Source organism: Zonotrichia leucophrys, chromosome 2 (genome assembly GCF_028769735.1).
Source record: "Zonotrichia leucophrys gambelii isolate GWCS_2022_RI chromosome 2, RI_Zleu_2.0, whole genome shotgun sequence".
Classification (NCBI taxonomy): Eukaryota; Metazoa; Chordata; class Aves; order Passeriformes; family Passerellidae; genus Zonotrichia; species Zonotrichia leucophrys.
Genome location: NC_088171.1, coordinates 111,448,457 through 111,464,661, shown reverse-complemented (window position 1 = coordinate 111,464,661; position 16,205 = coordinate 111,448,457). Strand labels below are relative to the sequence as shown.

The 16,205-nt window shown below is 36.9% G+C and overlaps 1 protein-coding gene across 2 annotated transcripts in view; it reads left to right on the top strand.

Moving 5' to 3' along the window:
* Positions 1-16,205, top strand: part of PRKDC (protein kinase, DNA-activated, catalytic subunit) — an 84,142-nt gene that overhangs the window by 20,586 nt on the left and 47,351 nt on the right. For both annotated transcript variants that reach the window (XM_064706075.1, XM_064706074.1), the window contains exons 24-40: positions 844-1,007; positions 1,657-1,809; positions 3,001-3,108; positions 3,885-4,111; positions 4,529-4,623; positions 5,561-5,660; positions 6,618-6,751; positions 7,252-7,506; positions 8,482-8,708; positions 9,378-9,586; positions 9,702-9,834; positions 10,952-11,110; positions 11,269-11,472; positions 12,881-13,066; positions 13,975-14,079; positions 15,057-15,224; positions 15,508-15,635. In XM_064706075.1, the coding sequence (XP_064562145.1) occupies positions 844-1,007; positions 1,657-1,809; positions 3,001-3,108; positions 3,885-4,111; positions 4,529-4,623; positions 5,561-5,660; positions 6,618-6,751; positions 7,252-7,506; positions 8,482-8,708; positions 9,378-9,586; positions 9,702-9,834; positions 10,952-11,110; positions 11,269-11,472; positions 12,881-13,066; positions 13,975-14,079; positions 15,057-15,224; positions 15,508-15,635 (2,755 nt within the window). The remainder of the gene's footprint in view (positions 1-843; positions 1,008-1,656; positions 1,810-3,000; positions 3,109-3,884; positions 4,112-4,528; positions 4,624-5,560; positions 5,661-6,617; positions 6,752-7,251; positions 7,507-8,481; positions 8,709-9,377; positions 9,587-9,701; positions 9,835-10,951; positions 11,111-11,268; positions 11,473-12,880; positions 13,067-13,974; positions 14,080-15,056; positions 15,225-15,507; positions 15,636-16,205) is intronic.

Here is a 16,205-nt window from a genome sequence, read left to right as displayed (position 1 = left end):
TACATCATGCCTTTAAGTGTGGGTACTAGAGTTCCATTTGGGTGCTCCTCAAAAAAAAGACATTTTCTACCTTTCTCTGTCCAGTCCATGAACAAGTTTTATAATTTAAATATTAAATATGATACAATCCAATAAAAACAGAAAACAGTAGTGTAAGTACCTGACCATGAGATTCACTGGGTGAATTCTGCACAAAATTTAGTTAATCTAAAAATAATTATAGTATTATGCATTTTTTTCCTTTCTTTGCATGCTTATCTTTGTTTTTCTGTCTTTACAATCAATTTTGTTTCTGCCAAGTACTTCCCTGTTACTCAAAAATACTGGGGGAAAGTAGCCTTATTCTCTGGAACTTAAATACAAAGTGTGGTCAGATTTTGTTAACCAGATTTTCAAATATGAGAATATAAGGAGAGAAGGGAGTAAGTATGCCAGTTTTCCTAGGAGGAGATAGCTATAAATGGCTGTGAATGTAGCCATTTTCTGTGCAATTGTAGGAGTCAGTATATTGGATCTTCTTGTCTGATTGACCTTCAAGAATGTTCTGTAACATTGGAAGACAAATGCATTATATATTGGATGTCTTACAGAAGTGTTTTAAATCAAGTATGATTCAATGTCTTCTGGATTTATTTGTCTCCATATTTAACCTGTATTGAAACTGGAGACTGATAACTCTCACTTGAAAGAAATGTTGGCTACGTTTTTTTCAGTAGTTTATAAAGAATTAACATTGCATGGCAATCTAACTGAAGTTGGAAGGTTACAGATTTTTTTGACTGAACTAAGTACTTGCTTTATGTATATTGTATTAAGCTTGTTTTCATCTTTCAAATGCATCAGCTACCTCTGCAGAAGAGATGATGAAGAAATGTGTATCCTGGGACACTGAGAGACGCCTGAGCTTTGCTGTACCATTTGCAGACATGAAGCCTGTCATCTACTTGGACTTATTTTTGCCTCATGTGACTGAGCTGGCTCTTTCTGCAAGTGACAGGCAAACAAAAGTATTGGGTTTTTTTCTTCATCTCGTTTTATGCTAGCTGATAAAATTGCATAAAATAATGTCTTCCTTGTTACTACAGACCTGTTTTAATTAATTAATAGGTAGCAGTGTGCTTCTTTGGTGCCCTTTCATGACTACACTATTTTAAGTGTTCAGAAGCTAAAGAGCAGAACTTGTGTAAGCTCTATCAGACAGCATTGATTTAACATAAAAATGAATATTTTAAACTAGTGGATCTTTTTAAAGTAGTGTTGTTTGGCCTCCTTCTCATGCCCAGCCTGTGAACTTGTGAGCTCATTCCAGCAGAACACTTAAGCAAATATTTTGATGGTGTGCTGGATTGGGATGTTGATACCCAAAGAGTCCAGACTGGGAGTTTCCTTGAAAACACTGTGGGTGACTTTTCTGATGATGAACTTTCTCCAGCTGGTATGTTACTGCCCATAACAGAGACTAAAGCATTAGGAAAAACACCATTTAGTCGGTGTGTAAATTACTTCCATGGTCATGATCTGTTCCTGAAATGGTGATTTAGCATAGGTGTGATTTCTCAAGTACCCCCTTTCATGTGACTCATTCTCTCCTGCCCACAATTTTGTCTTCTCTGTGAAAGTAATGGATGCATAACCAAAGGGATTTTTAAATTTCAGGTTGCAGCATGTGAGCTGCTACATGGCATAGTCACATACATGTTGGGGAAAGCCTCTCAGATGCCAGAAGGACGTCAGGGTCCCCCACCTATGTACCATTTACATAAACGAGTATTTCCAGTACTGCTTCGTCTTGCTTGTGACATAGACCAGGTAAGCAGATTCATCTGCATGCATTTTAGCTTGTTCAAATACTTTTGAATATGAGAATTAATTCATAGTTTTATTTAGACGTTTCCTAACATGTTGGGGTTTTTTTGTTCCCCACATGAAGAGTATTTTGTAGGCTGAAATTCTGTTCTAGGGATGGATTGTCTGGATTTTGGGAGTGGGGTTGAAACCTTTTCAAATACTCATTTTAAATACTTCTATAATGTAGTGTAGTTCAGAGTAGCTCAGAGAAATGTACAAGAGATATTCAGGTTTCATGGTACACTCAGGGAATTTGTGGTAGTAACCCTCTTGATCACCACATTTAATTTCTGTTGTCTTTCAGTAAGAAGTTAATTGGAGGTGAAGTTGATTGTTTTGATGTTGAGTGTATGCAAAGCTACACTCATAGGAAGAGCATTCAGGAGAGAATTTGTAGCTGCCTCTTTGATACTTAAAGATGATATATTTCATTCAAACATTTGAACTTGATATTTCTCCTCCTTTGCACAAAAAAGAACAGACCATAGGTTAATTTCCACAGAAATTACAGATTTTTGTGCCTTTTGAGACTGCTGCTTGGACCCTGGCAGCTGTATCTACTTTGAGATCAAATGGATTTTGTGTTCTGTTAAAATAGAAAGGAAGCTATGTTACCAATTCAGGGAACCAATACCTCTTTTGCTGGTGTGTGGCTGAACATAAACCATAGGTAAATGATGTCTGGATTGGTCCAAGCCACAGGCACTGCAGTTGAAGCATGTGTATATGCATAAATAAGTGTGTTTAGTGTTTCTTCCCTTCATACTATAGTATGACAGTAATCAATCAGATTGATTTACAGGTAGAATTGTTGAAATTCAGGAAGTTAGATTAATGGTAAAAGTAGATTTTTAGATCTAAATATGGTTTAAGAAACAAACATCCCTGTGTCCCTGATTGTGTATTGGCACATTAGTCTGCATGCAATGTTCTTTGTCTCAAAGGATATTACTGAAAGTAAGCTTGAAGGTCATGGAGACTGGCTGAATAGAAAACATCTGACCCATTTTAATTGTCTGGGGTTTTTTGATCCTTGATATGGGAATGTAATTAGTTATTCATTTTATAGACCCTTTTTCAAAGTACTGGTTTTTATTCTTGCATATAATAGCGAAGTATCATAGACATAGTATTAATATTTGCTGTTTTCAGGTAGCAAGACAGTTGTATGAGCCTTTGGTCATGCAACTCATTCACTGGTTTACCAACAACAAAAAATTTGAGAGTCAAGATACAGTGGCATTCCTGGAAGCTATCCTGGTAGGTGATAAGTCTTTCCTCTCTTTTCTCTGTGCCATATGACTTTATTTTTAACTAGCATCATTTTACTGCTGAAGCAACCAGGAACATATGAACAGACAGAATGACCCCTTAACTATTTGAAAGTAAGAAAATGGTTGGTTTATTTATTTATTTTTAATAACCATTTAATATTCCTTAACTGAGATTTGTATGATTAATTTCTCTTTCTTTGGCATTCCCAAAATGCAGGTATATCATCTTCAGATAAATGAAACACTCTTTATCATCAGTATGAGTTAGGAACAACTGACACACGTTCACCATTCATCCCCCTGAATGCCTTTGTTGTGTGCTTAATTTTTTATCAAGTGTCTTTGCCTTTACCAGGTGCAAAAGTTTTGCATTTAAGACTAGCATTTGCACTGAACAGAACTGGTTGTAGGTAAGGTAGGTTAAGGAGATTGGAATATTTTTTAAATAAAAGTCAGTGTTGTCACATCACTTCTTATGTGGAGGAAGCACACCCATCAGAAAATTAAGTGACTTAATCTGATGGCTGAAACAGGAATAAAAAATCCAGATCTTGGAACTATAATTCAGCACTATGAGGACTGAAAGTTCTGCCCTTCCCTTGACCAGTAGCAATTTTGAATTTTGTTAATTTCTGGTAAACTGTGAGTACAGTTTTTTAATTTGCAAATAATGCAATGTAAATAAGCTGCTATAATACTGCACAGAGCCAATGGCAGGGGGTTTTCTCATTGTTGAGATGAAATAACCTTGTGTAATTTCAGAGTGGCATAGTGGATCCAGTTGACAGCACTTTGAGGGATTTCTGTGGCCAGTGCATCCGAGAATTCTTGAAATGGTCCATCAAGCAGACGACACCGAGGCAGCAGGAGGAAAGCCCAGCAAACACCAAGTCTCTTTTTAAACGGTTGTACAGCCTTGCTCTTCACCCCAGTGCTTTCAAGAGGCTGGGTGCAGCACTTGCTTTTAACAGTATCTACAGAGAATTTAGGTGAGCAAGCAGAGCTTGAAACAGTAACTAACTTGGCCTAAAGGTTCAATGAGATGGAAAGAGTTACAGCTCAAATAGTCAACCACTGACACTCATTCTGTTAATGTATATGGTAGCTGGAATATTCTGTTACTCAGATTATTTTTAATAATAATTTTGTTGTTTGGGCTTTCTGTCAGTGTGAAATGTATAAAAATAAATTTTGATCACAAGTTTATAAGATGTTTTTATGCCTTTTTAGGATGCTCAGCAGATTTCACTGCTGTTTTTTAAACTGGTTTAGATTTACTTTCTTGTGCGGACATCTTTTGCAGTCTGTCTCTACAGTATTTAATTCGTTGTTTTTTAATTAGGATTTTACATTTAGTGCTTCTTCTACCCATATTTCTCATAAAATGTTTTCCTGTTTTTTTAAAGGGAAGAAAATTCTCTGGTCGAGCAGTTTGTATTTGAAGCACTGGTTGTTTTTCTGGAAAGCCTGGCTTTAGCCCATACAGATGAGAAGTCATTAGGTGAGCTATAGTTAATTAACAGTGGAATGAAGAAAAAAGTTAGCTTGTGGAATCTTGGGTTAACAAAGAAAAATTGTAACTAAGAAAAGTACATTTGCTTACTTCTGCAACCAAGGAATAATTATTTTTCATTATCAGTAGAGAATCTAGTTAGGAACTCTTATAATCAATTCCTTGCAGTGTATAAAGGTGGAATATTTTGAGCCTAGGAGAAAGAATCTTTTCATATTTACAATGATTTACAGTTTTGTAATAACACTAAAAATGCTGGTGGTGCTTCAGATATGAGTTGTAGTTTTGCAGTTACATGGTGTAAAAGAAATGTCGCTTGGTGAGAATCAGTCTATTCTTCTATAACAAATAAATGCTCCAAAAATAGTAATTTTCATATATTCTATGGAATATTTCCACTCTTTTGTGATACCCTTTCCTCATTGTCTTGTCATTCTTTACAACAGTATGTAGGTGTGTGAAGAGCCTGTGACCTCTTTCACAGTACTAATGACTCTTCAGTAAATCTACTTTTCTCTCTTTTTTTTCCATGCTCTTTCATCAATTAATAGTAATTAGAACAGAAAGCCAAAAGTTGGTGTAACAAAACCTAATTTCTTTCAGAGGAAGAGTTCAGGGCATGGTAGAAGAGGAGTTTCTCACATGGAAAAATTTCGCAGTTCCTCTATGCATGATCACAGAAAGTAGAATGCACAGTTTTATACCAAAGGCCTCAGGCTTGGCTCAGGCCAGGTTGGCCTGTCTGGTGTTTTGTGATTTCATTCTGCACCTTTGAAAAACTCACTGTAGAAGCACAGAGTAGTGGAGCTGGTAAACATTATCATCTGTATAAGTCTGTTGCACCATGTCTACAGTGCTATCTCAATTATTTTAATCAAATTACTGGCAATTTTTTTAAGAGATGTCAATTCTGTCTCTCCAACAGGTACTGCCCAGCAGTGCTGTGATGCTATTAACCACCTGAAGCGCATAATCAGGCATAAAGCACCTTCTCTGAACAAGGAGGGAAAACGGCGGGTACCACGGTCAGCTATTTGCATTTATTTCCATATTGCATTTTAATAAACTTGGCCAGTAGTTCCATTAAATGCTTGGGATTCTGAATGAGAATTGCATCCTATGACAACTGCTGATACAGACCTCCTGATGTTGTCTGTTGAACCACTGGTGGGAAAACACTGGACATAATATGAGAGGAGCACGATTCTTTATTCCAGCATGGTGAACTTGATCTAGTTTAGCAAAAAGAGGCAGAAGAGAAGTGCATGTTTCCCTCACAGCAGTACATATAATAACGTTAGCACTGGTGCTACAAAGCACTTGGAGGAAACTCCTCCAAAGCCTTTCTTACTGTTGTGAAATGTCAGCAGAAGCAGGACAAGCTGCAACAGGGTGATCCACAATTAAAGAAGGGAAGCAAAAAAGGTAAAAGCAAAAATGGATTCAGTATCAGGATGGATAAAGCTCTGAGTCACCTAGCTGACCCTTATTTATCAGGAGATTGGACTAGAGACCTCCTTAGTTGCCTTTTTACCCAAATTATGATGTGATCTTAAAGAAACTGACAAGTGGAGTTTAGATTTGGGTCACTGGTGGGGCATTTGGTAAGTTATGAGATGAGATGATTATGGGAATGGAGGAAAACTGTTCAGGCATATTTAAACTTTATTCACAGTTTTTCCTCTGTGAGTTTACAAAGAGAAGGGGAGATTCCTGCTTCTACATTTAAAATTGTTTTCCACAAGGACTATGCCAAGTAGACTGAGGAGAAGGGAAAGCAGTGCCAGACCTGATGGTGGAAGAATTTTCAGGTAGTGCAGATGGGTGGTGGTTCAATACATAAAAGGGATTCATAGTGCTCATGGAACATTTTGATTGTTTTCAACTATCAGAGAAAACTGAAACTATCAGAGAAAAATAATAGAGAGACTATTATTGGTAGATGGCAAGAGGAAGTGTTAACCCCTAATATTTTTGTGCAGGGGATTCCCAGCTACTAAGGCTGTGTGTCTTCAGGACATTGTTATGTGGCTCTTAGTGCAGTGTGGACGACCTCAGACAGAGTGCCGGCATAAAGCCATGGAGCTCTTCTATGAATTTGTTCCTTTGTTACCAGGTATTTTAAGTCACAGTGCATTGTTACCTTTGCTTTCTATATTCTGTGCATGCCCTCCCTCTGTCTTTTTTATGCAAGGTAGTAATTACAAGTAAATATCTGTTCACTCAGCGTTGTTAAATAGAAACAGAGTTGTTGCTTATATTGCGAATTTGGTGCTGTGGGAACCTCAGAGTTTGAGGGATGTTTTTGGGCACAGAAGAGGCTTTTATTGCATTCTTACTTCCAGGCCCAAAGCTGCTGTTGTGTATCCAGCTAAAAAAAGCTAAATTTATTGATGGGGAACTATGAATGTCTTAAAAATTGAACTCCTTCTTATGGAAGGAAGAGAAATGTGGGAATTTTAAGAATGTGACCAAGGCTAAACCAGAATCAACAGCTTCTCTGCTAGAAGACCCAGTTTAAATCACAAAGTTGTTAGTTCATTTGCCTCTAGCTGCTTGCTAGTTTGAAATGCATTTTCCCTAGAAAATTTATATTTCTGTTTCTATTTTTGTCAGGAAACAAGTCTCCATCTTCTTGGCTGGCTGATACTCTAAAAAACAGCGGTGTTTCTTTCCTCATTAACAAATTTGAAGGAGGTGGCACCGATGCCAAAAGTCCATCTGGGATCCTTTCTCAGCCAACTCTCCGTGGCATGCAGGAACCCTTCAGTTTACAGGCTGTCATGCAGTGGATGGACATGTTCTTAGCAGCACTGGATTGCTACAATACATTCTTTGAGCTGCAGATGATCAAGCCTGATGAAGTACTGGGTGAGTGATTAACTATTGCATTAGGTTCATTCGTGTGTGTTACACAAAGCCCACCCAAGGTGAGTTCTTAACTTGGAATTCAAGCTCTTTTCTCAAATGTAGGAGAGACGATTTTGCAAACTCTCCCAAAGTTTTTCAGTGACAGTTGTAATGGGATGGGGGTTTTTATGAAGTACTATGTATCTTAAAATGTTTCCTTTTAGCCCTAGAAATACATCTTTGCATTTCTTAGTCATCCACTTACCAGCAACTCCTTTCACTCTATCTCATCTTCAAAAATTATTCTGTACGGCTAATTTCCTACTGCACAGAAAAGCAAGAGGTTTTTATCATATTTTTCTTGAAATCCTTTTAAAGCTTTTTACCTACTGTTTATTAATATCTGGAGGAAGCTATCAGAAAACAATGAAAAAGGCACCTTTTCACTTCAAGTCCCATACATGTTACCTTTCTTCATTTCCTGATGCATCAACTACATCAGGTCTAAAAGCTGCATTTGAATTTTGGTCAGGTAAAATAACAACACCTTGTGTAGCCGCTAGCTCTCTTTTAATTATTCTTGCAAGCTTGAACAAAATGCTTTTGTTCAGCCATAGTACAGATTCATAGTCTTGTACAAGTTTCCGATGGTCTGTCTGTCAGTGTTAGGTCTGTCTTGATTTAAAACGATATGTTGGAAGCAGCTAGCATAGGACTAAGTCATTCAAAACTAGGGATTTAAAATTTTTATCTCTTTTATTACATAAGCCTAAATTATCATCATTGTTCATAACTGGTTAGCAGTTAGTTTCTGGAGTGATCACTCAGTACAATGCTGTCCTGCTATTCTATTGCCCAGCATGGTAATATTTAGAACAAGCAGAGAGCTTTCAGAAAACACTGGTGTGAGATGTGCCTCTGTTCGTCATCTCAGTTTGACTGTTTTCTTCCACGCATGAAACAATAATAATTTCAACTTAGTGTAATTCTTTCTAGGTGTAAATAAAAGCTCCTTGTTCTTGAAGGCTGTGCAGTTCTTCCTGGACACTATTGCTTTGCATGATATCCATGCAGCAGAGCAGTGCTTTGATAGCAGTTCCAAAGGCAGCATGTTCAGTCCTCAGGAGAGGGACAAGTACAACTACAGCAAGTGCACCATTATAGTCCGGATCTTGGAGTTTGTCACTGTCATCCTGGAAATGTGCCAGCAGGATTTCTGGAAGGTGGGCTCTGAAATCTGTAGTGGATACAAATTTTCTATGTAGTTACATACACATGTTTTGTACATGGAGTACTTGCAGTGAATATTTCCTGTATGATTCCTGATTACATTAAATGTGTGGAGGTGGTAGCTGCTTAAAAGACAGAAAGAATTGACACAATCTGCCTTTCTTGAATTCAGTATAGATATTCAGGTTTCTCTATTTGCCTTTCTCTATTTATCTCTCTATTGGTCTCGCTATTTGATACAATATAAGCCATATTTAACTATGTAAAGCTTAATAATTATGAGTCTCTTAGGAAATTTACACCTCCATGTTTAGGTCTGAGACTCTGATTGTCTTGTCAGCAAATTTCTAATAGTGTGTACAGACATGTACATCAGGATTTACAGGTGTATAGTCAAGACTGAAACAGGCCCTGTGTGGTTTAAAAGATCTAAGTTGCAATTTGGTGGGATAGCAAATATCCTGTGTCTGTATTTATAGATACCTAATTTCTCTGCATTGGCCTAAGTGAAAGTTTGACATTTCAATAGAGAAAATCAGCGAGAATAGGGACTGTTTCATGTTTGGTTTTGAGATAGGATTAATGATAAGTTATGAAGAACTAAATAGAGAAATCGGAATGAATTTTTCAAGTTTTTATGTTTAATTTTTTTTTCTTTCTAGCTGCTTGAGAAGGAACTGCTAAATGCAAGCTTTATAGAGCTTGTGGTGATGACAGTGTGTGATCCATCACACATAGGCTTTAACACAGCTGATGTGCAAGTCATGAAAAACCTCCCAGATATCTCAGTAAGACTCATGAAAGCTCTGATGAAATCTCCCTATCAGGAATCTTTGAAATTGTGCTTAAAAAAACGAATCACACCACAGAGGTAAGTAGGGGTTTTCTGGTAAGCATGAGTCCAGAACAAACCCTCACCATGGAAAGTGAATAATGTTGTCTGTGGGTGCACTGATGTAACATTATTGCTTCTCTTTCCCCTCTAGCCTTGAGGACCTTTGTTCTGTTGATCTGTTTAATTCAGAGGCACATTTGGATCAAGTTAGGTTTGATGCTGTCCTTTCTGCCTGTAAGCAGCTCCAGAAATCTGGCCTGCTTCATTCTGTTCTCCATGGTCAGGTAATTATTAATACAGAAGATAAGAGTAAACATTTGTACATTGTGAAGAGCTTTTCCTGTGTAAAAAAACAGGATAAAAACAGAGAACAGATCAGATATTGTTTAAAATGAGATCAGCAGTGAAGAGCTAGTGTTGAATGGGATCAAAAATAAATGTTTTATGGTTAATCTACAAATCTGAGTAGCACAATATTGAGGCTTGAGTAACCTTTATAATTATGTTAGTCTTTCTGTGGTTGGCTCCAGACTCTGAAAATCAGAAAGTAGATTCTCTAACTTCCTTTAAGTTTCTCTAAGATTCCTTAAGTTTCCTTAAGATTCCCTAACTTCCTTTAAGTTAGAGAATCTACATTCTGATGTAGATTCGCAAAACTGAAGGCTCAGAAATTCAGGATAGACTGTCCTATAAAGGAGGCATTTTTTAACAACTTTTACACAGAGACCATTCAAAGTCAATGGGAAATTAGAAAAGGAATATTTCCTGACTGATTAGAAGCAATATAGTAGGTCTGAGTTGCAGGAAAACAGGATAGAAACCCCTGAAGTGTAAGGATGTAGACTGTATTACTCAAATTCCTTCCACTAAGTTTCTGATTGTAGGAAATCTCTATTTTGGGCAGTTGAAGGAACAGGTTGTGCAACAGCTACAAAGACTGTGAATTTGTGAATGAGGCTGTAACAGGCTGAGCAAAGCTAATAAGTAACAAAATACTTAATTTATGTGTGCTATCCATTCTCTGTATCAACAAAATCTAGACCTGTGGTTGCCTTATATTGATAATCAAGGAGCTGCATGGTTTACCATTTGTGTCTCTCCCATATCCTGACTTAGATATTCATTTTACTTCTGTAGGCAAGTAAGCCTGAAAAGGTGGAAGAGGATCAGAATATTTGGAGCAGTGTCAAGTTACTTTTAGTTTCTTCTGAACTTTGTACACAATAGGGTTGTCTCATTTAAAATCTCATCCCTGAGTTAGGAAGGTGTCTTGTCATTGTATAGTTGCGTTGCTTTATAAGGAAATTATCTGAAATTCAAGTGTTTTAATTAACGATACAGATGGATTGGAAGCCTTTTGTCAGCTTTTATTGATTGTCACTTCTTTGCTGGTTTCCATAGGATGAAAGGTCTCATTTCTCAGTTGGCTCCAAGCTTCTTTCAGTTGTTTATAAAGGCATTGCACCTGGGGGTGAAAGGATCTCTCTTCCATGCTTAGACATCAGCAGGAAGCGATTAGCTGACAGTCTTCTGCAGCTGGCCTTTGCTATTGATGAGCAGGTAGGATGTGGTTCTCCAGTTACAATGCTTAAAATAAAATTTAAAAAATTAAAAGTTTGGGGTGGGAGCTAAAAAAAAAATCATTGAAGAAATAAGAAATTTCAAAGTGAAATGTGATGTCCTTGAAATAACTCTTGTCTCTATATCTTGATTTTCAGTGTGAGGAACTAGTAAGTCTGCTGTTGAACACAGTAGTGTTATCTGTGCCACTATCAGGAGCATCACAGAACCAACTGATGAATTTCTCTCATGGACAGTATTTCTACAGCCTGTTCTCAGAAACCATCAATCAACATCTACTGAAAAACCTGGATATGATCATAGTTGGTCTTATGAAATCATCTGTCAGCAATCCTCAAATGGTATTGGGCTTACTCTTTCAAAGGACAAAATCAAAAGGGAATATTAGAAGTAAAAATTGTTTTATTGTTTTTAGAGATGGAGTAGAAAAAAAAGTGCATTGGGTTGACTTTCAAACAGCAGTACATTGATAGTTTTTCGTTTAAGTTTCAGGGATTTTTTTGTCTTTGTCTGCTACTGTCATGATCTCTGGCAACCTGCCATTACTCTGTGATCTCAGCTCAAACTGAGTGGAAAGTGCTTACCTATTACCTATCCTGAGATCTATGTATTTCAGGATGTCTTTACATAGCACTTCAAATAAAAAATGTGCTTTCAAAGGAGGGACCCACTTACTGTGCTTTGTTTTGCATTGCAGAAGGGTCCCAGAGCATGTGACTTGGATTTGTTTTGGAGAAAACTGAACTGAAAAACAAACTCCAACTGTTTATGGGTATTTAGTTCACAGTACTAGGGTAGAGCTAGATCAGAGTATTAAAAAGAGAGCCATACAGACACAACTCTCCTGAGCTGAAATAAATATGAGATATTTTGTCATGTTCTCAGTCTCAGCACTGCTTGTTTGGCTGAACAGACTTCTTTCTGCTTGTCTACAGCACTTATAGAACTCAGTGCCATGAAGGAAACAGAACTGAGAAGTCTTCCTTCAGTGCTTCTGACAAGCAGAAAGGTCCAAATGATCAAAAGTCTGTTTTTCCTTTCGATTGAAATGATGCTCAGCAAAGTAGAATTATCCTTTAAAAATAATTAACTCATTTATAATCCAAAATGTTATGCTTGGACGTGCTGCATCCAAGTAGTAGTTTAAAAGATTTGCAGCATCATTTTTGGTGATACCAAAAATTGTTTAGTTAGACTGTAGAGGAATGTGACTGTTTTAATAAGATGTTTCTGGTGATGATTATCCAGTGTTTCCTGTGATGAGCATGCTGCAGTGCTTCAATTTTTTTAAGTGCATCTGATAGATGATAGTGACTATTAGTTTTAGAAGAAAAGAGATTTCAAACATATTTAGTTCACATGTGCTATGCAAGGGTTATTTTTCTGCTCAAAGTGGATGTGAATAAGTTTGCATGTGTGCTATTTTTCAACTTCACACTAACTAAAATTAGCAAGTATTGATCTTTATTCTGGATTATCATTTATTTCTCCATATATACACAAAAGGCATCGGAACTAATTGCTGCATTGTACTCTGAAACAGGAGTAAATTGGAGAGATGTCTTTTTTTTTGTTTGAGAAGGGTGGGGTTTTAATTTTGTGTAGAGACCTTTCCTCTGCATCCTTTTGAGATATAGATCTAGCATTGATTTGTCATGCTTCTTTTTTATGACTGCCCATACCACTGATATGATTCTGTCATCCTTTCATTTGGGGTGCAAGAATCTTACCTGTTGCCCTTCCTTGCAGGTGGGGAGCATTTTGAATGGCATGTTAGATCAGAGCTTTAGGGACCGTGCTGTGCGCAAGCAGCAGGGAGCAAAACTGGTGACAGCTGTGCTAAGAAACTGGGAGAAACTGGACAGCTGGTGGGCCAAAGGTTCATCTGCTGAGAGCAAAATGGCACTCCTGACCCTGCTGGCAAAGGTTCTGCAGGTATGTACTGCTTTGTGAGCTTCAGGTAACCTTTCTGGTTCTCTGGGCATTGCATCGTGTTTTCAAGAAATACTGTTCAAGTCAAGTGTTTTATGTTTGGGGAGAAAAAAGAATAAAAGGGAAAAGTTGGGCATTGTTAGAATCAGGGTGGTTTTATTAGCAAAGCACAAAAAAAATTGAGGCAGGTGGAAATTACTAGATATTGCTCTTCTTCCCCCTACCACCTTTTTTATTTTTTCAATTGCTCTCATGTTTTAGGTGCCTGTTTTCCTTTGGGAGAACAGTTGCAAGTACAGAGAGCGAGCTCTGAGTAGTCTCTGGTAACTTTCTTTGTTATGTTGGCATCCAGAAAATCACAGTGGAGGAGTTCTACCCATATTAACAAACTGCAGAATTATCTTTACTTTACACACTTAATTTCTGTGACACTGAGATTATGGTCTGGGATTTTTTTCTCTATTTTGAAAACATAATTTTCTACTTATGCTTTTGTGATTTTTGTAGGAACTTGTAAAAAGTAGTTGTACGCAAATATACTCAAAGATAACTGTTGAGCATAACTTTTTATAATTTTTTATTTGAAACTTGAATTATTGTAAAGGGGTGTTTTAGGACACAGAATGTGAACTCTGTTGCTGGATTAGCTGGCACTGACATGGCCAGTAGGAAATTTGGCTTTCAGAAGGAGATTAATATTTTTTTGAGTTGAAAAATACCCAACATGATTTTGTTTGTACTGTGTAGGAGCTTTTATAGTTCTTTTAAAACCAAAATGACTCTGTATGTGCTGTTAATTCAGTGTATTTTTGGAAATAAATAATTGTGTAGCTCAGTGGCTTTTTATTATGCTTTAATACAAATCTCTTTACTTAAAAAAAAACAAATTAATTTTTTTTCTGTCTTTCCAGATAGACTCTTCAGTTTCTTTCAATACCAATCATGAAGCATTTACAGCTGTTTTTAATACCTATACCAATCTACTTACTGATCAGAATTTAGGCTTAAATCTTAAGGTAAATAGCTCACTTCAGCAGCTTCCCTGCCCTCCCCAAATTACAGTGTTAGTTGTTCATGGAATTCTCTGTTATTTGGCTTAATTTTTATCATGGACTTCTGGGTTTTTAGTCTTCTGTTCAACATCCTAGAACTTGTAAATCATCCTTTTTGTTCTTCAGACAGAAGGCACTATCATAGATGCCATGCTTTGGTTTAGGGTGCTTTTTTTTCCCTTACTCAGAAGAAAGGAATATAAATTTTGGAGAAAAAAATTAGCATCAGTTGCAAGTTATCTTGAACTCCCAAGTGTCCATTTGAGAAATGACAGCTAAACAGGCTTTTAGCAAGGAGTGGGCATTTCCTACAGGTCAAATGATGAACATTTGTCACGATTTTTATGTCCATGTCTGTCCATTAGTACTGGTACTAATGGAGTAGTTGCTGTATGCAGCTTGGTCAGGAGAGGGAGATAAAGTACTGCAGACTGAAAGGGGGAGTTATAAAAGATGCCTGTTGGACTAGAGTAATAAAAAATTTGGTACTCGTGGAAGTTCTGTGGAGTTGCTTCTCAGCCAGCCTGCCTTTAATTAGGTAGAGTTTTGTACTTTCCTATTCAAAATAAATAAAGTTTGGGATTTTGCTTTAGCTACAAGGTGATGCATGCAATCAATGACTTGTGTGAGAATGAATGCTTGCTTAAAAGAACAATGAGATATTATTCATAGCCATGTCAGCCATGAGGTGTTAATTAGCTTTAACTCTTACCCAGCAGTGACGTGAGAGTTAAAAGCTGTTTTCTGATCCAGAAGCTAAGAAGGAAAGAAAAGCAACTACGTAACCTATTTTTATTAGTCCACTGAGCCATTGAATCAATAAGAACAGCCACTGCTGCTGTTTTGTGGTCCTAATCAGCTGGCTTCATAGTATTTAAACTTATTTTTTAGTGTGCAACTGTCTCTTTTTTATGTTTGTTTTTTTGTTTTTTTTTCTTCAGGGCCAAGCAGTGATAATTCTCCCGTTCTTCACTAATTTGACAGGAGAAAAGCTTAATGACCTTAAGAATGCTCTGGATCAACTTGTAGCTTTCAATTTTCCCATGAGCTCTGATGAGTTTCCCAAAGGAACCTTGAAGCACAATAACTATGTAGACTGCACTAAGAAGGTCAGTATTTTTAATGAGTACATAATTAGAAGCCAAAGTGAACTGTGTCTGGAAACTGTTTCATAGGATCTGGAATTAAAGAGATTTTTGGTTCACATGAGGAGATCAGCTTTTGTGTTTCTGGTTTATGTCTTTATCCAGAAATTGAATCTACAGAAGCGCATTAAATAAGCCTATACTTCTGTGCATCTGCTTCTGATCAGCATTAAAAAATAATTACATCATTAGATTGAATTATTTGATCCACTGTGGCTATTCATGTGACATGTTGCTGCTTCTTCAGTTTTTAGATGCATTAGAATTGTCTCAGAGTCCAATGTTGTTGCAACTGATGACAGAAATCCTCTGTAGGGACCACAGGCATTTCATGGAGGACTTATTTCAAGCCAGCTTCAAAAGAATTTCCAGAAGGTGGGTTTAGTCCACTGGATTTTGTGCTTGTTGTCATTGAATTTTTGCTGAAGCAAATGTGCTTCTTGTATTTTATTGTCCTTATAATAGTAATGATTTACACTATAAAGTTTTATGTCATAGTTTTAATTCAGATTTTGCTTTTGTCTTTACATTTTCAAAGTATTTCCAAAGTGTGAACAAGTAACATCAGTTTCCAGATTACACTTCCAGTGCTTGTGCAAATTTGGAAAGCCTTCTGTAAATAAGCTTGTCCTGAGATAATCCAGTTGAAAATAGTACTTGTTTGTTGTATATTTGCTATCCCTATAACCACATGATCACTTAAGTTGATAGTAAATTAATTTGTTCAACCTCTTTGAAAATACAACAATGCACTTATTTAATTGAATAATTCCAAGGTGGTAAAATGTAGACTCAAACGTGCTCTGTCCACAGAAGAGGTATTCAGTATCTCTTCCAAAACCAACATTCCAATTTTTGATGGGCTGTTGAGTAGTGACTATAGTGGAGCATGTAATTTCCTGGACAAAGTCATTTATTTTATGACCATATCCCATTTTTGAAATT